Below are 27,846 nucleotides of genomic sequence, written 5' to 3' on the forward strand. Positions count from 1 at the left end.
TTTCCCTACTCAGCTGCACGAAGTCAGGTTTAACTCACAGCGCTGTACATCTGCAAGTGTAGCCAAGGCCTAAGGGTAGTCTACACTGGTGCTGGAGGTATAATTTCCAGCTCAGGTAGACATACCCATGCCAGTGCAGTCAAACTAGCACGCTGAAAATAGAAGTGTAGCTATGGCAGTGAAAGCAGTGTGAGGGGCTAGCCACCCAAATATGTATCTAGGGTCTCAGATGGGACTATATTTGGGCTGGCTAGCATCTCCTGCCACTCACACCACAGCAGCTACAGGTCTATTTTTGGTGCACTAGCTCAATTAGACCTAGTGTGGGCTGTCTACCCTTGCTGGAAATTACACAAACAGCTCCAGTATAGACATACCCTTAGATATAGGTTCATAAAGGCTAAGGGGGGGGTTAAAAGGCAAGTCAGAGGACTGTTGTGGCCATTGGAATGTCAGTGACATATTCTCTCTAATTATTGAGAATGTTATAACATTGTCTATTCAGTTTCCAGTACTCTTCCACAATAAAAGTCCTTGAAACTAAATCAGCTAATGTTGATACAGTGAACTGGGCCATATCAAAGACCATCTAGCTCCTCTGCCTTCATCAATTTACTGCACTTCGGATTCTCGGTCTACCTCCGTTTGGGAACTCTGTCTCTCCAGTCCTCACTTGACTATTTATGTGCTAAGTTTATTTATTTCTAGGCTCTGGAGAGTAAAAATTGTCATCCTGAGATAATATGCAAACTTACAAAGGGGATCCTTGTTCTTTATGTTGTGTTCTGTTTCATACAGGCAATTGGAAATGCTAAAACAACCAGGAACGACAATAGCAGTCGCTTTGGGAAATACATTCAGATTGGCTTTGATAAAAGATACCATATCATTGGTGCCAACATGAGGACGTATCTATTGGAAAAATCAAGAGTTGTGTTCCAGGTGAGTTATGCAACATTTTCCTTTGAACTCCTTAATTTTATTTTTATTTTTTTAGTGAACTTGCATTTTTTTTCTTAAAGATAGATATAGATACATTAAAACCTTCCCTTTTATAAGTCAAACTTTTGGCAGACCCTGACTTTGGAGACTAGTCTAACAAATTTTGACAGTTCTTCAGGGTTAGAAGCTGAGAACATATGATGGTGGTTTTGATTGTCCGAGCTGGCTTTGTATTAATGCTCTGTTTTCAAAAAGCTTTTTGAAACGTTAAGAACATAAGAATGGCCATGCTGGCTCAGGTTGCTGGTCCATGTAGCCCAGTATCCTGTCTTCTAGCAGTGTCAGATGCTTCAGAGGGAATGAACGGAACAAGGCAATTATCGAGTGATCCATCCTCTGTCATCCAGTTCCAGATCCTGACAGTCAGAAGTTTAGGGAAACCCAGAGCACGGGGTTGCGTTCTTGCCTTACTCGTTGCCCAGCTACACTGTAGATATGTTTGTGAAACATACCATGATTGTTTTGTACTTTGATTGTAAATGTAATAGCTGTCAGGGTACCTAGAGCTCATTTATCATTCTTCGTGTTATTTTTTTAAATAAAATAAATGAACTGAATTGGAATGCAGAAAAAGAGATCACAGGATAAATACAATGCATTAAGGCTCCTGTTACATGTTGCTAAACAAAGGTAAAGTAGAATTATGGCTGTAAATATATTAATCTAGGAAATAAATGTGTTAGAATTTTCTAGTTATATTAAAAAGTAAAAGCCATAGAACTCTAAGTTAAGGTTAAAATAAAAAAATAAAATTAAAAAAAAGCCCCTCGGAAAGTCATAACACTTGTGTTGAGTGTATAGTAGAACCTTGCTAATCTGCAAATGTTCTGATTAGCACACCAAAAAGAGCAGTCGTGGCCCCCATTTCTCAGCAGAGATTTAATGAAAGGTGGGTACTGAAGTAAAAGTTGCATATTGGTAAGACTTTGTTCATTTGTGGTGTTTTTTTTTTTTTAATAGTTTGGGGAGCAATTTTCTTCAAACAATTCACTCCATAGTATTTTTGTAACTCTTCTTTCCTTATCTGCAACCTCACTTTTCAAATTCAAATCCCACTATATAAATGTGTGTGTGTGTGTGTGTCGCACACATATCCCTAACTTCTTACGTGTGAGCAGTCTTTTTAATGGAACTACTCATCAGCTTAAATTTGGGCACATTCTTAAGTATTTTTCCAAATCAGGCCATAGACTGTGTGTGTGTGTGTGTGTGTGTGTGTGTGTGTGTGTGTGTAGTGAGGATAGTCAGGATCATATGAGATACGCATTTGTTTTATGTATAAGTATGTGCATCATTAGGTTCATTCGGTCTGTGCTTTCTATATCTTAGCTAGTTGACTGGATCTGGTTCAGCAAAGCACTTAAGCATGTGCTTCTGTGCTTTGTTGAATTGGAGCCCAGGGCAGGGAATTTGCTGTCTTCTATCATTTGTACATTGCCAAGCATGCTTTCATGGCTCAAAGCATGATTCACAAATAATAAGAAGGTTTTGCATTTAAAGAAGCATCCCCAAGCATCAATATTTTTACCTGTAGTTAACGAAACCTTCACTTAGTTCAGGCACTCTTCATTCTTAAACATCAAGGTTTCTGCTATAGAGGGGAGTCTTGGCTGAGCCTTAAAGTTTCAAGGCTTTTGATGTGTGCTGTAACTCACCTGGACATGCAGCTCTTCTGAGAGGCTTTGACACTTGACTTCATGAACTGCAGATTAGTCAATATCCTTACAGCATTTCACACACACACACCCCATAACAATCTATCTTTACCTAGAAATTCCAGTAATTGTCAGGTTCTGTGACAGTGGCTGTGGTAAAGTGGCATAAGCAGGGTAGCAGTGCTCTTGTACTGTAGGTGTGATCCAAAGTAAAGACGGCTGCCCAGTGCGTTAAGGAGAGCTGGCTAAATCTTGTCAAACACTTTCTCTCTAAATCTAAAAGTGTTTGTTGGTTTAATAGTAAGGTGAAAGTAAAAGTGTTCACGTTTTTTCACTGTTAATTATATACACTACCACAATCAGTGTAGCTGCTTTACATTCACACAGGTAATATGTTTGTTGTTTTACACGGAAGAGTAATGATTCCTGATTGCCTGCTCCATAGGTTGGGCTAGTAGGGACCAAGGGACACATTTACAAGGTTATTTAGGTGCCCAAAGATGCAGAGAGGTGCTTAGAAGGAGTTACAAAAGAACCTGATTTAGGCACCTACCTGCATCTTTGGGCACCTAAATGCCTTGGTAAATCTGTCCCTAAGAATGCCATGAAGGTAACATGCCCTTGAAAGGAAAGATGCTTGTATTGCCTAAAACTGACCCTTGAATTGCCTTTAGGGAGCCATGCTGACCACATAGTTATGTGAAGTTGCGATGGTTGGGATGAACCTTGGGGTATGGAAGACCCTGCTGTGAGTGGCAGAAAAATGAAGACTGTTGACTGTCCTTAAGTCATTGGCTGTAAAGTAACTCCATGTTTTTGTTTTGTAGGCAGATGATGAACGAAACTATCATATCTTCTATCAGCTGTGTGCCTCTGCCAGTCTTCCAGAATTTAAAGACTTAGCACTAAGTAAGTACGCTACTCCCGCAACCCACTGGGATCTCTGAGGCGCTTGCTACATGCAGCCTGTTCTTTGCAATAGCAACAAGAATATACACTATTACTATAAATGCAGCCCTACAGAGTCTCATTGGTTAGATTCTGTGTGCCAGCTACAGAACTAGACATCTTACCAAAAAGGTTAAAACGGAAATAAATTTGGAAGGCTTGTTATTGTCGATAGAGTGCATGTTTGTCCACAGCCCATCATCCGACAGCGTGGTGCATATCAGTCAGATTAAATCTCAAGGTTGCAATAGCTGAGCGGCTGGAGGCTAAGACTGAGGCTCCTTGCGAAGGTGTGTAAGGAATCTTATGCGGTGCTCTACCTGATGTCATCAAGTTCACTTTTGTGAACTCCGTTACTCAAAGTTTAAAATGGGAACAAATGACAAACCATTATAGAGGTCACTCATGATGAATCTGAGTGAAATACATCTTATAGAAGCTGCTTGTTAAAAAGTGACACTTCGTTGTGACACCAAGATTGTGGAGCCCAACTGATCTTTGTAAATGAGCGCATATCCTTGTTTAGCATCATTTGTTTTATTTAAAATATTACAGGTCTGATTTTTTTAAGGGGCTCTGATTTGGTCTCCCTTTTTGCAGGAAAATGTTTGTGCTTATAATTAATTGTGCCATCAAACTTGTGTCCACAATTAATTGCTGGCAGAAATCCTACTATTCAGATATTTAAGAACAGCACGGGGAGGAAAAATCAATGTCTTCGGCATTTAAATAATAGGACTTGTGCTCACACTAAAAAAGGGAAGCTAATATTGCAAATATGTCCCCAGATACTCTTGTTACTAAAATTTATCAGGCGTGATGAACAAGGCAGCATGGAAACTTGTCATTCTTAGGCAGGGCTCTCAGACTGCTGGAGTTAGTGTTTCCTAGAGGATAGAGCAATGACTGGAAGTTAAAACTCCTGGATTCAACTTTTCACTTTGGTAGAGATTCCCTTGGCCTTGGGCAAGTCCATTGAATATCTCTGCGCTTCTGTTTAACCCTCTAGACATAATACTACTTCAGCTCGCAAGTCTGTTGTGGTGACTAATTAAGGTGTGCAAAGAACAGGGCGAGCCTTGGATGAAAGGTTCTGTACGAATGCAAAATATTATCAGTTGCTTATTATTAATTATGGTTCTTATTTAGTGTCAGAATTGTAACTTCCCAACGAAATGGTAGCCACCAGCTTCAAGCTCAGAAATTCCTATTGTAACTAGGAACATATTTTCCAATTTATTTCACACTTCAGATATGTTGAGAATTGCTTCTTACCATGCGCTCTTGCAGCTTGCTATGCTAAACAATGGGTACTATTTCTTCCAAAGTTCTGCCTTTTTTTTTTCCCAAGAGCTCAGAGCAATATACAAATATTGTTTGCAAAATGCAAACAATGAGCCCTAGAGATGGAAAAGGTATATAGAGCTGTGAAACTGCATTTTGTTCAGCGTAAGCAGAGCCAACATTGATATCTGAGCCAGCCTGAGCATACATGTTGTTGTTTGACGCCCACATTCAGGCATACAAAGAAGCAGAGAGATGAACAAAAAAGTGTTCTTTACTTCAGAAGGAAGAATGAGTCACTTGGACGAAAGACTGACAGCAAATATAAATGCACTTCGTGGCACCATCTTCTCTCATTTTGTTTCTGTGCTGTTCAATAGGGACAGATTGCAGAAGCCAAGGTAAAGATCTAAAAAAAAAAAAAAAAGTGTTTCCACTTTGCAGGAGTCGCTGGGAATGTGGTACTACATGCAAGAACCATAGCATATTGGAAGTCAGAATATTGTTGACTAGATACCTCAGTCTATCTGCAAGTCATCTGAGTGAAAGTCTAAGGTTAGAAGCCTTTTCAGAGCTCTGTCTGGCAGATCTCTATTCATATAGTCTGTTCTCACTATATGTTCCTCGCAGATAGGGATGGAAGACTATTGGACTAGAGATCAGCCATGTGAGTCTGAAAGGACACTGGCTTTGATCTCGGAGCTCATGGAAACATCCTTAATTGACTCTTGTGTCCCCGTTATGAAATTGTCTTATAATAATTGAATTTCCATGATGCCTGCAACCAGTGAACCCTTAATGCATGGCGGCAGTAAAATCTTGGTGTGTATCATTGTGTACAAATTATTAGAGATGCGATGAGCTTACATACCTGAATACCCAAATCTTACCTCTGGGTAACACAGAACTGCTTATAACTTCACTGCTTGACTCACCAGTCACTGGCCAAGCTCTGATCACCCCTGACCCATAAGGGTTTATGTAGACTAAGGTGAAAGGTGTTTCAGAATACGCTAGCTAGCACGTTCTTTCTAAAACTCTGGGATAGGCAAGGCTAATTGTACTTCCACACCTGCTAGCTGGTTGATTTGAAGCTAAGAGGGAAGCTTAGGCTTCAACTTATCCATTTAGCCCCTGCTAAAGTACAGCTTGCCTTGTCTGCACTAGATTTTGAGTACGCTAGCTAACGTGTTCTTAAAAAAAAAAAAATCCTTCTCTTAGGTCTAGTCGAGACAAACCCAAAAGAGGGTGTGCCTGTGTGTATTGCATCATGTTACCATCATGTGAATGAGCATAACATGACCGTAAAATGCACTGAATTGGTATTGAATCCATTGCAGGATAATAATGCTCAGCCCTGGCAAAAAAACAGCACTAACTTCACTCAGTCAATTCTCAGCACCCCTGTGAGAGAGGCGCTAATTCCCACTTCACAATGGGGAAACAGAGAAGCTATGGCCTCACTGCAAAAAGATGTTTTTTGTTGTTTTTTCATTGAGATAGCTATTTCGATGTAAAATCTTAGTGCAGACAAGGTACAGGTAATTTTTACTTCAGTGTAGCTAATCCTGCTCCCCCATATGAAATTTACATCAACTAGCTACACTGAAGTAAAAGTTACCTGTGCTTTGTCTCCATTAGGATTTTACATCAAGATAGCTGTCTCCATATAAATGACATACTTTTCATTGGGCGGGAAGAGAAGGCAAAGCCAGAGAGGTTTAGAGAATTGCTAGACATGGCAAGCCAGTGGCAAATCTGGATTCGACCTGGAATAGAGTAGATTAGCTCTCAGGAGGCCCTATCTCCCATTCAGGCAGCCCTGCTCCCCAATCCCCTCAGGCATTGGGCTTGCCAAGCACTAAGGCCTGGACTACGCCTGAAACTTAGTTCAACCTTATTACAATACTCTGAGCTGTGAAAAATGTCATTCCCTGTGTGATGTAGTTAGATTGACCTAATCTCCACCATAGATGCAGCTAGGTCAATGGAAGAATTCTTCCATCGAACTAGCCTTCGCTTCTTGTTGAGGTGGATGGACCTACACTGGTGGAAAAACCCCTTCTGTCTATACAGGAAGCGTCTACACTACAGCAGCACAGCTGCAGCACTCTAGCTGTGCTGCTATCATGTAAACATACCCTAACTGTTCAACTTCACATGCTAACACCCAAAGTGTATGTATGGATGTATCACTATGACACAGACCATAAATTTCACAAGCTATAAAGATTTTCAGAGGAAGGTTTTCAAAATCTGAGCTATGACAAGGCTGCAACAGAAGAAAAACTAAAAAGAGAGAGACAAGTTTTACTTCAGAGAGAGACTCTCTCCTTTTTTTAAATTATATTTTAGTCAAAGCCCTAGAATTCACGGTCGGGCTAGGAGCAGTCCCTATGGATCTTAAAACATGCCTTGATGTAATTAACACTGGAACAGTAGCAAGGCAGAAACACAGCTGGTGACCACACACACTCACTCTTCATAAAGCTTTAAACAGAAACCAAAAAACAATGAAATATCTTGTGGGCTAACCTCCCAGTCACCCACTAGCTAGTAGCGCTATATTGTGCTGGCTGTTTCCATTACAGGTTCTCCCTCCAGACACTGAAGTTGAAAGCTAGAGTCATAACAGTGTAAAGAAGCCCTCTTTGATTTGCCAGGGGAAAAACACTCTTTCACCCTTCAGTGCTGCCAGATGATATGAACAGACCTTGCATTTTTAGGAGCATTGTTTAAAAAGACTTGTTAATTCCATTGATCTCTGCATATTCCACACGAAAGGAATGCTGGCAGTCTAGGATGGTATCCAGGAGCCTTGCATAACTTCTCTGTCACCCATTTAGGACTGGGCTCATACATTACTTAGTTTTAATTTTCCATTAAAAATTAATAGCGGGCATTATTTAGCACGATACAATATAAAAACAGAACATGTGCACTGACTGGCACATGGCAAGAAGAATGCCACTTTTCCTCTCCAGTGTGGACCTGGGCATACTGAACCACACTTTTGTCCTCCCCAGACAAGACTAGTAATGTGCTTGAACATCTTGGAAGTTCAGATGCTACAGAGGTGCTGAGATACTAGGGCCATATAAGAACCTAGACAGAAGTGCAATATGCAGAGCCTAGTGCAAAACACTTCTACACATTGATTATGTGGTGCAACACGCAGAGAGCTTGTTACACAGCTGCTCTGTAGCCTCTCTTAGATGCCAGTTAATTTTCTGGGTTGTTTCTGAGGTGCTCATTTTGACATCTAAAGCTCTAAATGTGTTATGATTTGCTGACCTCAGAGATCACCTCTCTTCCCAAGTGAAAGCACTGCAGTTGGCTTTTGCAGGGGAGGGATAGCTCAGTGGTTTGAGCATTGGCCTGCTAAACCCAGGGTTGTGAGTTCAATCCTTGAAGGGGCCACTTGGGGATCTGGGGCAAAATCACTATTTGGTCCTGCTAGTGAAGGCAGGGGGCTGGATTCAATGACCTTTCAAGGTCCCTTCCAGTTCTAGGAGGTGGGATATCTCCATTAATTATTATAATTATATTATTATCAATGGATGTGCTCAAGGAGTCTTCCTCCTTTAAATTTTAGCCTTGTTTGGCAGAACATGAAGGAAAGTTAGTTAAATGCAGGGTGTAGTGAGTATTGTTAATGGCAATAACATATGAGACCATGTTCCAGATAAAGGCCAAAATTCACTACTGTGATCTCTATGGCGGATTGATGCTATAGCCTGCTTTCCGTACAGTAAACATGCACCAGTCTCGGTGACTGTTTCACGTTGGTAGGGAAGGGCAAAACAATGAAGTCTAGATCTGCCAAATCGACTGAAGAGAAGAATTCTGCTCAAACCCTTCAGAAAGGCCACCGTTTCACAGATAAAGAATCTGAGGCTCAGAGAAGTTAAACAGCTTGCCCAAGATCACACAGCCGATGACTTGGATTTTGACACTGACCTATCTGGTACATAATATTGGAATTGGAAAAGATTTAAAAAAGGGCAACAAAAATGATTAGGGGTATGGAACAGCTTCTGTACGTGGAGAGATTAATAAGATTGGGACTTTTCAGCCTGGAAATGAGATGACTAAGAGGTGATCTGATAGAGGTCTATAAAATCATGACTGGTGTGGAGAAAGTGAATAAAGTATTATTTACTCCTTCTCATAACACAAGAACTAGGGGTCACCAAATGAAATGAATAGGCAGCAGGTTTAAAACAAACAAAAGGAAGTATTTCTTCACACAACACACAGTCAACCTGTGGAACTCTTTGCCAGAGGATGTTGTGAAAGCCAAGATTATTACAGGGCTCAAAAAAGAACTAGATAAGTTCATGGAGGATAGGTCTAGGATAGGCAGGGATGGCATCCCTAGCCTCTGTTTGCCAGAAGCTGGGAATGGGCAACAGAGGATGGATCACTTGTGTGATGGGTTGGATCACAGAAACCCCTGGGGACTGCCAACTGATGTGCCAAGACTACTTCTGCCTCTGCTTTCTTGCCCTGGCAGCTTGGGACTTCAGTACCCTGCCTGATTTGAGCCAGACCCACTAGCCTCCTGCAGACCCAGACCCAGGTCTGAACCACATCTCCTAACAGCTATAGGCTTAATTGAAAGCAGCTTAAGAAGCGTTCCTGTCTTTAACACTCAGATACCCAACTCCCAATGGGGTCCAAACCCCAAATAAATCCGTTTTACCCTGTATAAAGCTTATACAGGGTAAAATCATAAATTGTTTGCCCTCTATAACACTGATAGAGAGAGATGCACAGCTGTTTGCCCCTCCCCCACAGATATTAATACATACTCTGGGTTAATTAATAAGTAAAAAGTAATTTTTATTAAATACAGAAAGTAAGATTTAAGTCGTTCTAAGTAGTAACAGACAGAACAAAGTGAATTACCAAGTAAAATAAAACAAAACATGCAAGTCTACGCCTAATACAGTAATAAAACTGAATACAGATAAAATCTCACCCTCAGATGTTTCAATAAGTTTCTTTCACAGACTGGATGCCTTCCTAGTCTGGGTACAATCCTTTTCCCTGGTACAGCCCTTGTTTCAGCTCAGGTGGTAGCTAGGGGATTTCTCATGATTGCAGCCCCCTTTGTTCTGTTCTACCCACTTAAATATCTTTTGCATAAGGCGGGAATTCTTTGTCCCTCTGGGTTCCCAACCCTCCTGTTCAATGGAAAAACACCAGGTTAAAGATGGATTCCAGTTCAGGTGACAGGATCACATGTCACTGTAAGACCCCAAGCCTTCATTCCTCCCAGCCTGACTCACAGGAAGGCCTGCCTGCAAACAAACAGAGCCACCCATAGTCAATTTTCCTGGTTGATGGGAGCCATCAAGATTCCAAACCACCATTAATGGCCCACACTTTGCATAATTACAATAGGCCCTCAGAGTTACATTTCATATTTCTAGTTTCAGATACAAGAATGATACATTTATACAAATAGGATGACCACACTCAGTACTTTACAAGAGACCTTTTGCATGAAGCATATTTTAGTTACATTATATTCACACTCATCAGCATATTTTCATAAAATCATATAGAGTGCAACGTCACAACTTGATGATTACCTGTTCTATTCATTCCCTCTGGGGCACCTAGCATTGGCCACTGTTGGAAGACAGGATACTGGGATAGATGGACCTTTGGTCTGACCCAATATGGCCGTTCTTATGTTCTTATTCATGCCCTTGCATTGAAGTATACATCACTTCACTTACCTGTCTGGGTCTATTTCTGCCAATCTGACAGGCCCCAGCAAGTCTAAGCCAGCACTGGTGACCCCCTTAAAACGGGGTCCCGACCCACTTTGGGGTCCTGACCCACAGTTTGAGAACCGCTGGCATAGAGCACACTTAGGAAATTTCAGCTTGGTATGTGTCACAAGAAATACAGTAAAGCAGAACACAATTCTACTGTATTCAGTAGCAGCCAGAAGTTCTCGCCATGCTCCTTACACTGAACCGTGTTGTGCGGGGCTTTCCGTCTGTAGGGTTAAAGTCCTTCCCCTGCTAGGCCCCCCCGCTGATTCACTTTCTGTTACAACATCGGTCTTGAGAGTTGAGCACCTTGGCCAAGCTTATGCTGAAACCAGAGCCCCAGGGGTTTACCAACATCTGCCTCGTTTCCCTCACATTGGCGCTTGTAGCCTCGGTGTGTGCCATTCCTGTGCTCCTGTAAAAAGTTATGGCTGTTCTTCTGAATGCGCAAAACTTTGAGACATCAAACCTCTTGGGTCCTCTCACTTGCTTAGCACCAGGCTCACGTAGGACCTCCAGGACCTGAACTTTAACAGCAAGAGATAGGTCCACTGATTGGAAGCCATGGCACACAGTGGAAGTGGTCAGCTGCGCATGCTCAGAGGACCTTCTCTCTTAAATCAAAAAAGTTTCCATTAGCGGCATGCCTGTTGCTACAATCTGAATCCCATTAACACTGGTCTTGACGGGACAGGATTGGTTCCTGGCAATATGTTTCCATTAACCAGAAGTTGCTATTATCAGGGTTGCTATTAAATGGAATCTACTGTATTTCATGACAAATATTAAAAACAAAAGGAACTTGAAACTTTATTTAACCCCAGAAAAGAAGTAAAGAAAATGTGTATGTTACACATTCTCATATTAGTCTTTAGTTTGAGGGGAGAGAGGAGCCGGTGCTTCTGAGAGAATGACATGGCACTAACCACATGGGTTATTTTATTTTATTTTGTCTCAAAATTTTGAATTTTCAGAATATTTCAACCACTGTCTTAGCTGGCTGAAAATCACCAATCATTGTTCACAAATGTTGTCTAAATTTTTAATTTTTTTCCTAGTTCTAATTATAGGTATTGCCAGGCACTGTTTGCTTAAGTGCTGTGTAATCCTTCCCACACACAGCCCTGTTAATGAGTCTCAGCGCTGATTTGCAGCACCTTTGCAATTTTATTCCTGTGCCTTTCTCCAGTACCCACTGCCAGTTGTGCCAACAGGCATGATGTTCATGGGATAAGACAGTTAACTTATTTCTATCTCTGACTTAACCAGCTTTGAGCCAATTGTAGATCTGTAGAGGGTGATCAAGTAAGGGTCCCATTCCTCACTCACACTGTCTGTTAAATTCCCATTGAAATCTGAGATAATTCTGCATGTGGGGCAAGTGCAGGATCTGGGTTTAAATGTTGCATTTTATCTGGGAAAAGAAACTCATCGATTAAGTCTAGAATTGCTTCAGTTTATATCTAAACTGGACTGTTTCCAAGTGCTACGCAATGTGCTTCCTGAAAATAATTAATCAAAATAATTAACGGTGCTAACACACAGCACAAGGCAGTAACATAGTAGTGAATCAGAGGGGTTTGCAATTGTTAAAATCATTGTGCATGTTTTAAATGAGTATCAAAGTGGCTTCCTCAAGAGGTTTATTTTTAAAAATGCAAATGTCAGCCTGATACACACGATCTTAAAAGGAAGATGAAGATGAAAAACAGCCAGCGTTTCAGGGGGGTTTTTTGGTCTACAAACCTTAACCTGGCCAGCTTTCTCCAGAATGGGGGAAAAAGAGGAAGCACCCCATATTACAATATCTCTTGTGCTAAACAGCCTACAGAGGTAGATACAGTCCCTGCTCTGTGGTGCTTACATCCTAAATTAAAAGGCAAATGGATAGCTCCTCTGTCCACCTAACAGATTGTTGTACCACAGCATGGTTAAGGCACTGTATACATAGTTCTGTATCAAATTAGTTACAAGTATATATAGTCACCTTATTTTAATCAAGCTATAATTTTGATACTGAGTAAACTTGGTTAGGGCACATAACCACGTGAGATCCCCATGCTGATCTCTGTGTCCTTTATTGTAATGGTAGGTTTTCAGACTTGCTACCTGCCTGAGATGTGCTCTTATTTTCAATCTAAGCAACAAGCCTAAATGAATCCATCTGCTATGTGACTAAGCAGTTATTACGCTGCATTTCATACATACAAGATGACTCAGCACATTTACTATGCCTCTGCATTCAGGTTCCTAGAGGTTGCCTTCCTCTTACACACCCTTTGCTATGCTCTATCAAAGTTAGATCGTTAAGATCATTGGAGCACAGAGCCGTTATTTGTATTGTCTTTGAGCACAATGCACCTTGTGTGGTGTATTGTACACAATAAATAATTTTCAAGGTTCATAATTTCAGTTACCTGGCCAAATACCTGGCAGTTCTGGTCATTTGGCCAAGTGACCAAATAAAACAGATACTCAACCAAATGATTAGTTTAGCGTAATGGTCCAGATTAAACTCTGGTGCAATTTCATTGAGGCTACTGGGATTACACTGAAGGGAAACATTGATTCCTGCTGTAACACCTGTAGAATAAAGGCTTATAATGGGGATCAAAGAACTGATCTTGTTTATTTCCAGTGACGTTTTCCCCCCCCTCTCCCCCGGCACATCAGGATTCCAGAAAACAAACGATGTCTTTGTCCCTTATTGTTTACATGGTTCTATATCTGAGTAATGGGATGAAATTTAGGAAAGGGAAAATTTGGTTAAAATAAAAATAACCTATTAACATAAATGAGATCTGTTAAACTGTGGAGTCCCTCCCAAAGGAAGTTCTTGGACACCCTGTTATTTGGGATTTTTAAAACTAGGCTGGACAAATGATCAATAATGTAGGAAACAATCCTGACCTGGCAGAGGGTTTGACTGACTAACTCCAAATAGATGTTTCCAGTGTTAGACCACAGAACTGCGAGTTTGGTTAGTGATACCTGTGGGATCCACTGGAGTATATGTTTAAGAAGTGTTAATGTTGTCTATACTCCCAACCTGAACCTACACCTGACCAAATGCACCTGGGAAGGTTATGAATGAGTGGAGACATTCAGGTGGCATTATTGAGGGGTTTTTAAGTCACTGGCAGCCCAAAATGGAATTGTACCCATCTGCACAGTAGGCTGTTTTCTCCATTGTTTCGTAATACTATAGTAATGTATTTACATGTCTAATATCTTTCCAAGCTCTGCTTGGCAAGTCCCTCTTATCACATTTAAAAGTGGAATGCCAGCTAAGCAGCCAGGCAGTTCTTTCCATACTGTTACCCAGCAGCCTTTAAGAGTCTCGAAAGATGTGGCTGCACAAGAGTTTCCCTTTTAGCTTTAATTTTCTAGCAAGGCTTGGCTCACTTGGAGAAATTAATAAAGTGCATTTATGGCTATTTGCCTGTGCCTTGAATTCTTCTAGTTTGTTGTAAATGTCTCTATTGAGCAATAATACAGGAGTCTTTTCTGTTGCCCCTGAAATCTGCAAGAGATTTGCCATTTCCCACAAGCTTTAACTCTTTGTGGGATCTGTACATTCTAGTGATAGTGCTTCCATTGGAACAGCTTGAAATTCCACAGCTTCAGATTGCCAGGGTTCATGAGAACCATTTTTTGCTTTCTGCTCATGTGGGTTTACATTGACTTTGTATTTGAAACAATTCAAACCCTCCTTATGAAACTAACCAAGACTTGTCTGGTCTCAAGTCAAAATGATGTGAAACTAGCACATTTCTCACATGTTTCAGAGTAGCAGCCGTGTTGGTGTGTATCCGCAAAAAGAACAGGAGTACTTGTGGCACCTTAGAGCAGGGGTAGGCAACCTATGGCACGCATGCCAAAGGCGGCACGTGAGCTGATTTTCAGTGGCACTCACACTGCCCAGGTCCTGGCCACCGGTCCGGGGGGCTCTGCCTTTTAATTTAATTTTAAATGAAGCTTCTTAAACATTTTAAAAACCTTATTTACTTTACATACAACAATAGTTTAGTTATATATTATAGACCTATAGAAAGACCTTCTAAAAACGTTAAAATGTATTACTGGCACGTGAAACCTTAAATTAGAGTGAATAAATGAAGACTCGGCACACCACTTCTGAAAGGTTGCCGACCCCTGCCTTAGAGACTAACAAATTTATTTGAGCGTGGGCTGTAGCCCACGAAAGCTTATGCTCAAATAAATTTGTTAGTCTCTAAGGTGCCACAAGTACTCCTGTTCTTATTTCTCACATGGTTTCCACCCAAAATTCAGTCCTGAGTTTGCTCAAAACTCCACTTAGGCTGGGAAAAAATTGGGGCAAACCTCAGCAAACTACTTGGTACACCTAGCTTGAGTTTTATTCCTGTAATAAAACCACCAATTCAGGGAAGTTACACTTTGTTTGGCGTTCTGTTCAATTTTACACAGATTTAGTTACCTCTGTTCCAGTCATTTTATCCATCCATGTGCTGCACTCCTACAGACTTCATAGGGATCCTGCACGTGGAGGGCCTGGCAAAGTTGCATTAAAATATAGACAGTTGCACAAAGTTCACTGAATAGTGTGACTGCGTTTGCCAACATTTGTTTGGGTGTCCCTGCATTTCAGTACGCAGCCAATAATATATCAAGAAGCACAGTGTAAGATAAGTTTTAAAATGCTCGCTCATGTTTAAAATACAGCTATCTCACTTAAAAACCCTGAGTTCCTGCTCGTTGTCCCAAAGATGAGCTTGTCAAATGACTAGTTAATCAAGCAGAAGAGCTGAACTAATCGTAGAGATGGGAAGCTTTAAATATACACATTATGTAGGTTCAGGCAGAGACGATAAATTTTGTGCAATGTAATTGATATTGTCTCCCATGAACAGACAGTAAATCCACGCTACATTGTGCCAAACTGTTCACACTTCAATAAAAGTGGAATTAGTTTTATGCTGAAAAATAACTTCAAAACGGGCAACATGGAGTTCCAGGTTTGGATCCCATTGATTTCTGTATCGAACGCAATTTGCTTACAAGCAAAAACTTTTTTTCCCCCTAACTGCCAGACCTACATACTCAAACTCATATAAACTTTGGCGTCTGAGTCAAAGTGAGTCTTTCCTTCCATGACCATCTCTGGCAAAAATGTTCTACTGACCAAAATTCAGCCCTTCTGTGACACATGTATAACTTCCACTGTGGATTTGTACAGGTGTAACTACTTGGAACTTTGAGAACAATTTTGTTGATATACAAGAAAGAACAGAATCCAGCTCCTCCTTTCTACAGAAATATCTGGAATAGAAAGCACAATGGTTTTATTGCTAAAACAAGCAGATCTGATTGTGTGCACAGACTATTTTTACATAGTCACTTTTTAGAGCAGAACTTTGTTTTAAGGAGACCATCTGCCTTCTAAGGTGGGCGGCTGGGCGGCTACATGGGGAGTGTTGTAAAGTAAGTACAACTAAATGTAAGCAGCAGATGATGTGCCTCCATTTATTCTGTGTTTGCTCTTCTCCTAGCATGTGCTGAAGACTTTTTCTACACTTCTATGGGAGGCGACACAACTATTGATGGAGTTGATGATGCTGATGATTTTGACAAAACCAGACATGCTTTCACCCTGCTTGGTAAGGGATTATTTGAAAGGGTCCAGTTGGAAAGCTTCCTAGTAGAACACTTGGATGTCTGTGTCTTGCAAAGGCTTTCAATACTTTGCATAAGCCCTAATGTAATAATGTAACCCTCGGAGGCATAAATCCATTTTCTTTTTGACCTACTTGGTTTTACCTTGCTCTCTGGGTAGGGAATGTGGGAGGATGACACCAAGTTTCTTACACTCACATCAATAGCTAGTGAAACAGAGGGGGGAATTGGGAGAATGACTGACTAGAGATTACCCCAAATGGAACATTTTAGGTTTAAAGCGACATGGCCATTTTCATTTAGTCTCAGTTTTGTTCCTGTTAGTCCGTTTCCAGGAGGTGCAAAAATATCTTTACTTTCTAACTTAGTTCCTATTCAGCCTGGCTAAACACAGGGTGATGTGTGTCATTGCATACACCGTCATACTATCATTGCCAAGTATCAGAGCAATAGAAATAATGGGCCAAATTGGACTCTTCACTGTGTATACACAGTGCACCTTGTAGTCAGTGGAAGCCATGCACATGTAGCCAATGGCGGACTGTCCCAGTATTAATAACCATATGCAGCGTTCCTCTAGAGTACAGTACAGCAATCTGCCACCTCGGTGACCTGACTGCAGTACTGACTACTTATAAGGAAAATAATTTGTAATAGAGGAAATAATTGGCTTTCTCAGAATCTTATACATTTGCAGGGGTTTATTCCTGTTCTTTAACTGTAGTTAATCTTTTAAATGTAATTTTTAGTTCCTCGCTGCACTTCATTTTATTTCTTCCTGTTTTGGAAGAGGAGTTTTTAGCACTGTGTGTGCTGCCTCTTGGGGGGACAAGGGGTCGCTGACCTTGTGGCTGCACTGATCACAGGGGATTACCATATGCACTGTTACAGGTGCGTCCTTCACTTACCCTTCCAGGCTGAGAGTCTCTGAATTACACTCAAATTTCAGATGTACATATTTTTCTCTTTCATTTCTCCTGGTCCAATTTCAGGGGCTCTATCCTCATCCTCTTTGGCTCTGCTGCTTGTGAGCCTGTCAGTTATCCTCTCCTTCTTCACATCTTGCTCAGGCGAGGCTTTTGAGATACTGTCCTCTCGTGGTTCTCCTGTCCCTCCAACTCTTTTGTGTGTCTGTTTTTGCTGGCTCCTCCTCCTCTTCTCTGTTGCCCTCTGAGGGTGTCCCCAGGTTCCATCTCTGTGCCTCCTAGTCTTTTCACTTCTGTCTCTGGACAGCTGCAACTGCTTACAGAGTTTCAATGATCATCTCTATGCTGATGACTCATAAAGTTCTCTCCACCACTGATCTGTCTCCTTCTGTCCAATCCCATGTCTTTTCCTGTCTCTGTGATATCCCACTCTTGGATGTCTTGTCAGGATCTTAAACTGAACATGACTAAATCTGAGCTTCTCATTTTTCACTTACAAGGTTTCTCTGCTTTCCACCCTCCTTTACCGCTATAAATCCATCACCATCCTCCCCATCTTTTAGGCTAGTGAATCTGAATTCTTTTTGTCTCCTCCCTTTCTGGCCCTTCACCCCCTCATCCCCGCCCTGCCCGGCTGCATCCAAATCCTGGTGTTTCTCCCTTCTTAACATGTTCACGGTCTAGGGCTGGCTCCAGGCACCAGCCTTCCAAGCAGGTGCTTGGGGCGGCAATCTGCAAGGGGCGGCAGTACGTGTGTTTTTGCCGCTCCAAACAGCGCGCCAAATTGCTGCCGCGGACGGCAGGGGCAGTCCAAGTGCCGTTAAGGCGGCACGCGCGTTTCCGCGGCGGCAATTCGGCAGCAGCTTCTATGTTCAGCTGCCTGTGGCGGCAATTCGGCGGCAGCTTCTGTCTTCCGGCCGAAGCTGCCGCCAAATTGCCGCCGCCACGGAAACGCGCCTGCCGCCCTAATGGCACACGGACTGCCCCCGCGGTCCGCGGCGGCAATTCGGCGTGCTGCTTGGGGCGGCAAAAACAGTAGAGCCGGCCCTGTCAAGGTCTGAATGCTTCTTTCCTTTCACCCCAGAGCCAGATCTCTTGTTCAAGTCCTCCTAACATACCGCCTTGACTGCTGCAATGTCCTCCTCTGACCGCCCACAGACACTGCCCCTGCTTTAGTGTCTGCATTTTGTGTGGACTAAAGTCACCTTTCTTATCTGTCGGTTTGATCATGTCATGCATGCTCTTCAAATCCCTTCACTGGCTTTGTGTCTCCTCAAGCCCCTCCCCTCCACTAGTGCTCCAAGCCTATGTGCATGTGTCAGCTTTTCATAAAATCACCACCATGCCTTCTTCCACTCAGCCGTCCATGCATGATGCAAACTCCCTGCGCTCATCTGCAAATCCCTTAGCCTGTCCACATTTACCTCTGATAAACAGTGCCATAGGGCAGCCAAGTAGTATTGCTTTTTGTTAACCCTAAATTATTTTTCCATCACGGTTGATGATAAAAAAAAAAAAAAAAAAATCTCTGGAGATATAAAAGCAGGCTCGACAGACCGAGAACATCCAGAGCAAGTCATAAACCTGTAGAACATGATGTGCGGAGCAGGCAGTGAACATTTAAAGAGAAACAGAAATCTGCTGAGATTTGAAGTGAGATTTTGCAGGGTAACAATATTCAGATTTCTGGGAGTGATGTTCCTGCTGGGGAAGCTAACCAGTATCTGTCAGAAAACACTTGAGACGGGAAAGTCTTGCACCAGCAATGGAAAGCCATTAACAAGTACGTCTGTCACACACTTGCAAGTATTTTTGGCATGCGGTTTTGGATGTGAATTTTTTTGCACATCCAAAAACATTAAACTGCAGGTGCAAGTGGGAGTGGGCAAACTGGGCAGTCAGCCGTGTAGCTCGGATGTTAAGGGCTTTATTGTACAACTCTCTCACGTTGGTACAAGTGATCCCAGTGACTCCAATGGGGACTATTTGAGTACGTGCTCTTCCTTGGCACTATTAATACCCAGTAACAATTTTAAATACTGGCTTACAGAAGTAGCATAGCTTAACCTGGTTTCACTGGTATTGGCCTGCAATTTGTGCGCCACAGTTGTTTGTACGATCTTACAATTATTACAGGTAAGCAGTTTTTCCCTTTTGTGTTATAAAAAACAAAGCAAGCCCCTAAACAGTCTCCTCTGCAGTTGGTTGAATTGAAATCCCAAATGAGTTTAACTGATCGTCCTAGTTTCTTAGCTCTCATGCAAGTTTAAAATAGTATCCGATCCATCTGTAATAAAATCACCTTGATATGACTGTTTAGGGTGTGAGGATTTAACAGTTCATCTGAGACGTTCCTCTTGCAATCTCAGCTGTCACCTTGAATGATGATTGTTTATTGAGGGCATTCTGACTGTTTTTGAAATCATCCATCCGGAAAGGAAATCGAACCATATAAATATTTTAAAAGAGAATAAAACACTTTTTATGTTGTGAAAATTGGATGTCAATTGTTTCTTTCAGGAGTGAAAGAGTCCCATCAGATGAGCATTTTTAAGATAATAGCTTCCATCCTGCACCTAGGAAACTTGGAAATTCAAGCAGAACGAGATGGAGACTCTTGTAGTATATCGGTAAGTTTTTAGCAGGCACAGAAGATAGTGTGTGTGCAATTTTGTGTATTAATAAATCCAGCCAAATTGCCTGTCTCTTGCTACAAAGGATGCCATCAAATATGTTTAGTTAATAACTTAATTTCTAGTTATTTTCTCTTGTTTTATTGCTTTTGTAGGCAACTTATCAATAAATCTTATTTCCCTGATGTGTTTGTCTCTTTCCATCTGGGAAATAATGCAATCTCACTTGTTTTCACTTGTAAAGCAACATGACTGTGTTTGCTTACTTCCTGGGTTTTTAAAGTACAATGGTTGTCACCCTTAAAAACTGACCAACTGCCCTAGCTAACAAATCTAATGTTACCTCAGTGTTTGCAGCATTCCCTGGAGTAAATATTAGGGAAACAGAGAGAGTATTGCAAATACTGAGGTAACAATACAGAGGTACAAATACTGTGATCCTTACCCCCTACGCAAGGTAAAATTGACAAGTCTTTAAAGGAAACCAGTGGATCAGACTCAATAGTGCTGTCTGCAGAATAGTGGTTGGGAATACACGCACCCTAGGGGCAATGCTAGTGCTGAAAGAAGCTGCTGGTGAATAAGAATCCGAAACAATGGGCTAGTGCCTCCTCTGTAAATGTAACTCCACTGACTTCAGTTGACTGGTTTTGGATTTTCCCCAGGCGCAGAATTTGGTCAGTCCTGGTGTCTCTCAAATACCGAGGGGATTTAAAGAAGAATGGAATGGGAGCATCTTTTTATACCTTTTCAGACTGTAATAATTTTCAGTATGTGTCAGAACTCTGGCCTAAACCATTTCCCCATGTTCTTATGGGTTTTTGGGTTTTTTTTGGTTTCTGGGTTAGATTTGGGATGCATATTGCAGCACAGGCTTTCAGAAATGGTAGTGATTATGGGTGCTATTGTTTATATATTTATTTTTTGGGTGCCCAACTTGAAATATCTTTTAAAAGGGCTGAATTTGCTCTCTTAAATTCAGGCCCCTTTAAGGTATTTCCAACTGGATCCAGAATTCATCACTTTTGGAAATGTTGGCCTGTCAGCACAAGTATAAATGCTGGAATAAAGAAATGGCCCTGTTGTGCAACTAATTAAATTATCTGGTTTTGATTGCTGGAGTTCAGAGCTGTGAGAAATGACGCTGCCATATATTTGTCATTGAAATGTAGCCATCCAGTACGCAAAGGAGTACAACATAGATAGCAACACAGGGCGGCTATGTACCACATATATTTATTAAAAGAATACTAAAATACTAAAAATACTTGTTGTCCTACCAATTATCACCATGTCCCATACTGGGTAGCTTATTCTTAATTAAAATATAAGGATGTGCTCTGCACATATTGCTGGTGTTACCCTGGAGATGCTCAGGGTGCAGTTAGTTGGACACGGGGGGGCAATTTGTTTTAGATATTTGGCAATCTGGGCGCATAAAACTAATCTGCTCCCACAGTGCTGAATTCTGTAATGGATTTAGCATTATTTACTTAAGTTTAAATGTGACTGCATGAAATAAACTCTGTCCTGGTTATTACTTTTAATCAGCAATCAGAAAAATGTGGGAGAGCTAACAAGCATCCTAGAGGATTTAAAAAAGCATTTTATCCCCGCCCCCCCCCAAAATCTAGCTGGGTATTTTTGTTTTACTTTATTTTGAAGTATGATGTATTGTTAACAAAAGACTGAACAATTTCCCACTCTTACAAGAAGGTGCCTGCAGGCTCACTCACATGTACTGTATGAAACCCAGCAACTGGCCAGGACTTTGTTGGTTTCTGCCACTAAAAACAAATGTGAACTTAAGACTCTTAACTAACTACATTTTTTAAAAATAACTACTGGAAAATAGGTCAACAACAACTACTTAATCTCATATACTTTGGGGGCCTAATTATACCAAGAAATTCCAAGAGTGCTTTGCAAAAGGCATGCTGTAATTTAATAATACAGTTGGCAGTGCCAAGCTAATGATTTAGAGCCTGATCCAAAGCCCATTGAAGTAAATGTTGGAGTCTTTGCATTCACTTCAATGGGTTCTGGATCAAGCCCTTAACGGTAAAAGGAATCCAAGTTTTTACTTTGATGTAGAAGGAAACAGCAGCAGCATCTCCAGACAGGGAGTTCTGCCCCCAAGTCCCCTCCCCCACCTCAAAATGCCAAATAGTTGAAGTACTGTCTGGCAGTGGTGGTATATTTAGGGGCTTGTAATAACACAAGGAAGTGCATCTAGAGTAACAGAGCCAGCCATCCTGGTTTTGGCTCTCAATCACTTAATGGGAGTTGAGGTTGTTCAGCAACTCGCAGGATAGTGTCCTTAGAGAGCTGGTTACCTGTTAGGTGTTGCATAGTTTGAGCTTTGTAGAAGGAACAAAACTGAACCATTGTAGATACTCTACTCCTTAGTCCACGAAAGCTTATGCTCTAATAAATTTGTTAGTCTCTAAGGTGCCACAAGTACTCCTGTTCTTTTTGCGGATACAGACTAACACGGCTGCTACTCTGAAACCTGTCCTTTTTATTAAGGTTGTGTCACTTAAGGGGGGAGGGATAGCTCAGTGGTTTGAGCATTGGCCTGCTAAACCCAGGGTTGTGAGTTCAATCCTTGAGGGGGCCACTTAGGGATCTGGGGCAAAATCAGTACTTGGTCCTGCTAGTGAAGGCAGGGGGCTGGACTTTCAAGGTCCCTTCCAGTTCTAGGAGATGGGATATCTCCATTAATTTATTATTTATTTATTATTTATTAAGATGCCCAGGGCATAGAGAAGCCATACAGTGTGTGGTTCTGTGGTTGCAAAACGAACAGCGTTGTGTGGAGCTGGGCTTCATTTAACGTATCTTCCCAAAGTCTAGAGAGCTTCAGTTAAAAGTTCTCATTTTTATGTCATCTCTGTCAACCACAGTTAAACAAGGTAGAAACCAACTGCTGATTTCATTACAGTATTTTGATCCAGATCCTGGAAATCTAGAATTAAAATTTCATTCTGAATCAAACTTCTCTCTAGGAATCTACCACCAGGTCATTCATCTCTTCAGTGCTTAACATTATTTCAAGAGATTATCTCATTCTGAATCTATGATAAATAGATAGTCCCTACAAATTAGTTATCCACAGTTAATGACCAAGTAGGAAATTAACATCATGAAGCCAATCTGAGGTTGGTTAAAATCCTAAATTGCACAATAACTCTAGTATTGCCAATCTCAGTGAGACAGCTTCTGTTATAAATGGTATCTGTGAGGCAGCAGTTTCAGAAATGGACCTGATTCCTGAGGACTAAAGCTGTTTTGTTTTTTTCCTCCCCACACTTTCCAATCAGAATCGTAGGCAGCCCTGTAGCTTAGATCTGTGGGTGTTTTCTTGTCTCCCAGCCTCAGCTCGTTGAGCTCCTGCTGAATTTATATTTCTCTTTATATCCTAGAAACAGGATGAACACCTGAATAATTTTTGCAGATTGCTTGGAGTGGAGCACAGCCAGATGGAGCACTGGCTGTGCCATCGGAAGCTTGTCACAACAGCTGAGACGTACATCAAGCCCATGTCTGTGCAGCAAGTCGTGAATGCCAGGAATGCGCTGGCCAAGCATATATATGCCCAGCTGTTTAACTGGATTGTGGAGCATATCAACAAAGCCCTGCATACCACTGTCAAGCAGCACTCATTCATTGGGGTTCTGGATATCTATGGGTAGGAAAGGCCTCTGTTTCTTCCGCTTTCATTTGCCAGTCTGTTGCTCTGCTTTCTTTAGCTTACCATGTTCCACTTCAGTGAAACATGAGTTTTTAGAAATCTGATCCATGCAAAATCTGTTCCAGAATGGATTGCTAGGGGTGACTGTATTTGCAATACATTGAATGGTAGAAGTTGCATTGAGCAGGATAACTTGTAGCCTGATCCTGCAAAGTGCTGAGCTCCAGGAGCACTGGTGTTATCCTCTGCCTTCCCTAAAGTGCCCAGCCCCTTGCAGGATCATGCCGTTATTACTTTAGCCCTCTAAAACAATAAAGACAATGGATCAGGCTTGTGGGGAACTCAGACGTAGTGCAACTCTCTTTATAGTGAAGTAGAATTATGACGACTTGTTTAGAATACCCTGTCAGTGTATTGGGCTGTTACTGCACAGACACCATGAGTTCTTTCTGTGGGCTTCCGCCTAGGAGGATGACATGGTGTGCTACAGTTGGTGACCTGTGCTAAACAAGTAACAAAGTCCTTGCCTCTGAGAGCTTACAGTATGAGGGTACAAGCTGGTACAGTGGAAAGAGAACAAGTACAGAGCATTATGTGTTGTCTGTATTACAAAATTGGAACCCTGCTTCAGATTTCAAAGACCCCCCTTCCCCCTCTTGCAGACTTGGGTCTGTTTGGATGTTGGACTTTGGTCCGAGCCCATCTCTATTACATGTGGGTATCCAGTAGGTTTTTGTGAAGGAGGAGGGAGAAGGGGCTTTGTATATATAAAGTCCTGACTGCTTTCATTGAATTCCAATGTGCATATACTATCTATTAGAGCAGCCCTCCATTTAGACCAATGGTCCCCAAACTTTTGAGGGTTGCACCCATGTCCATGCCCCCCTCCCAGGGCCGGGAGCATGAACATGGCACAGGGGGCCAGGGGAAGGGGACACACAGGAGTAAGAGGGCTGAGGCTGGGGCCACAGCTGGGGCCGGGTCTGGAGCCGGGAGCAGGGCCAGGGATAGAGCCATGGCGAGGGCGAGAGCAGAGCTGCAGCCAGGCATGGAGGTGGGCGGCAGCCAGGTGTGACTCCACTCTCTCCCACAGCCTCAATCTTGGCTCTGGGCCAGGAACAGAGCCACAACCAGAGGCTGGTGGCAGGGGTGGGACAGGGAATGGATAGGGTTGCCAACCGTCCAGGATTGGCCTGGAGTCTCCTGGAAATGGCATCAATCTCCTAGTGACTATTGAAAGCAATCTGGGAGGCTTTAATAGGATATTTTAAGAAAATGACATTACATCATGTTGGGGGAAAAAATCTCCTGAAATAGCTTCAGTCAGAGTTGGCAACCCTAGGAATGGAGCCACCGCCGGGCTGTGGTGGGGGACAGCAGCCAGGCCCCTGTCTGGGTGTGGAGCCATGCTGGGGCTGGGAGCCGGGGCCATGGCTGGCAGCAGGGATGGAGCAGAGCTGGGGGTTGGGTGGGGCTTGGGTTGCGCTTTCTCCTCTCCCTCCATGAGGGCTGTGCTGGGCCCCGCTGTGTCCCCCCAAACATTCCTCTGCACCCACCTATGGGGGTGGGCCACACAGTTTGAGGATCTCTGATTTGGACTAAAGGATGATCTTGTGACTAAGGTACAAGATGGGAGGTCAAAGAGCTGGATTCTCTTCCTAGCTCTGCTGTTGACTTGCTGGGTGACCTTCAATTAAATTGCTCTGTGCCTCAGCTTGCTTAGCTCTGAAATGTAATACCTGTGTCACAAGGGTGTTGTGAAGCAAGATGGGGTTGCAGTGTCCCTCGGGCTTGGCCACGCCCCCCTGACTGGACCAAATTTGTGTGAGTGGAGTTGTGACCTGTCTCATTGCAATGCCATTCACTCAAATTTGGCCTACCCAGACTACTGTCATCATGATGGCTGGGCCAAACTTGAGTGGTGCTGGGACCCTAGATGTTGCAGTGCCTGGAACAGGGAGCCAAGTCCAGCCAGCCCCGTGGGACAGGAGCTGCCACATGACCCTTTGAAACATTCTGGTAACCCAATTTTGGGTCCTGACCCACGGGTTGGGTAACCTGGCCTTAGAACTTAGGCCAGGTTTGCCCAGAAGCTCATGTACGAGGATGGGGATTCCCTTTAAACCCAGTGCAGCCTGTGCCACCTTTCATCACCTGCGTTCAAGGGCCAGCAGCAGAGTGGCTAGAGCAGGAACTTGATTATTTCCACATCACTGCTGCAGAACAAGAGCTGGGCAGCCTGCCAGGTCCCCAGAAGATCCAGACCAGTGGAGAGCGGGCCATTTCCATCCCTATCCTTACAGCTAAAGGAAAAGAGGTGAAACAATGGGACTGCCAGCAACCCCCGTAAGAGCTGAAAGGAGCGACAGCTAGCTAATCAGCCATCTCCCCACCCTGAAGACGTCGGGAAGAATGGACCAGGTAGAGGGCCACTGGCCCACCTGCATACAACTGTTAGACATAACAGAGAGCTCAGGGTCTCTTGTGAAGAAGTGATTAGTGGAAGGGCAGGGCAAGATGCCAAGCAACAGAGAAAGAAGCCCAACACCAGGCAAAAACCCATCTGATGGCAGGCGCAGTCACAAACTTGGCTTGTCAAATTCTAATGAGTTTAGAACTCAAAAATGATACCCCCAGCTAAGCGTATTTTGAGTTCTTTACAGAAAGCTCTCACAATCCTAGTCACTACTCAGTTAATGGAATTGGGGCAGGATTCTCACTTCTGCATAAAGCACCATGGGATTTTTAACATTGTTTTCTCATGACTGGGACGTCTGTTAAATATCCCATCTGAGAGAAAGCCCCTACCCTCAGCCACCAAGCCCTCCCATCCCCCCAGCCCACAAAAACACAATGCTGAAGCATCAGTGAAGTACTGACTGTGCTGGAAGAGATGCTGCCTACACATTCACTATCAGCACGTCCTGCAGCACCTTCATGATCCTGGAAGGCTCCCATCAAAATTCTGAGCCAGTGTGATCCTGCCTACTTTGGGATCTGCCAACAGAGCAGTTTGAAGTGGTGTGGCTGTTGGCATGGGGATTTGTTAGCACCGAGGGTGACCCACATGGATACTACAAGATCCAGAGAATCCTTGAGGCCAAGAAGTTGCCAGCTGCAGGCAGCATAAGCTGAGGAGTGGTTCTAAAGGAGTGTAAGTCAGAGGAGCTTTTAACAAAATATTGTTTCCTGTCCAAGTTGCCTTGATTCCAGAGAGATTCCCCGTGGACTGTAATGTGTCAGAAAAATGTTATTATTGAAGAAGGAGCCATATGGTCTGTACCAGGAAAGTGTAGACCAGTCAGTTGACATCAAAGTAAAACAGACAAGCACTTGCAGAAATGTAAATAAAAGTTGATTAGAGGGTAATGCCCATGAAATATTAAGTTAGACAAGAAAACCTCCATTACCGTGACACAACCACAAGACCTTTCTGCTGAAGATCACAAAAATGTGTTTCCCCTAAAACACTGAACCAAGATGGCACAGTCTTGCACAAGATTGCGCAGATGCTGCTGGCGTAAGAGTTATTAGCTGGGTACAGTGGTGTGAACTGAGACAAAGTAAAACTGTCCCCAGTTCCGATGCCCCTCTACCAGATGGGCATTCCATAACTCCTTCTTTGCTTTTGTGAGTATTTCATCTAGCTTAATGTGGGGATTGTGGCATTAGTAAGTTCTGTATAACCTCTTTCTTCTGAAAGAGCGATGTTGCAAGGTAAAGGACTTGTCTGTGTGTTAGCTTAGCAATCAGCTTCCTTATTCTCCCTCACACATAACCAGGCCTGGGACCTTTTAGGCTGGGATTTTTAGACCCCTTTGAAAAGGATAGCCTTAGCACTTATTAACATTTTTAAAGTGAATTAGTATATGAATTCAGTGCTAGTGAAAGGTTCTGAATGGATGTCTGTGGAAACCAAAGTCCTACAGAGCATGAGGCTCCCCTTGGTGCCCCACCAGCAGCAGAGGAAAGAGATTATTTTACTGATTCCATTAAGAAATGATTGCATAGGGTTCTGCCCTTAAATGTTCACAGGGAAAACCAGCGTAAGGCTGTGCACCCCACCAGAGAGTAAATGGCAGTTCCTCTCCTGCTAAAACAGTGTTATAATCAGAATTGCCTGGTGTGCTAAGGACTGGACTTGGAGTTCCCAGCACTGACTCCTGATGGAGCCTTGAACAAGTAACTTAAACTCTATCAGTTTCCCTACCTGTAAAATGAGAGATAATACTGACCTATCTCATAGGGAGTTGATGATTA

General features: G+C 42.6%; 1 protein-coding gene across 2 annotated transcripts in view; it reads left to right on the plus strand.

Annotated features, from left to right (window-relative positions):
- MYO5B (myosin VB) overlaps positions 1–27,846 on the plus strand; it is a 385,776-nt gene that overhangs the window by 202,203 nt on the left and 155,727 nt on the right. For both annotated transcript variants that reach the window (XM_054031756.1, XM_054031755.1), the window contains exons 6-10: positions 799–942; positions 3,485–3,566; positions 16,210–16,317; positions 19,780–19,889; positions 23,318–23,583. In XM_054031756.1, coding sequence (XP_053887731.1) covers positions 799–942; positions 3,485–3,566; positions 16,210–16,317; positions 19,780–19,889; positions 23,318–23,583 — 710 coding nt within the window. The remainder of the gene's footprint in view (positions 1–798; positions 943–3,484; positions 3,567–16,209; positions 16,318–19,779; positions 19,890–23,317; positions 23,584–27,846) is intronic.

This window comes from Malaclemys terrapin, chromosome 6, assembly GCF_027887155.1.
Source record: "Malaclemys terrapin pileata isolate rMalTer1 chromosome 6, rMalTer1.hap1, whole genome shotgun sequence".
Lineage (NCBI taxonomy): Eukaryota > Metazoa > Chordata > Testudines > Emydidae > Malaclemys > Malaclemys terrapin.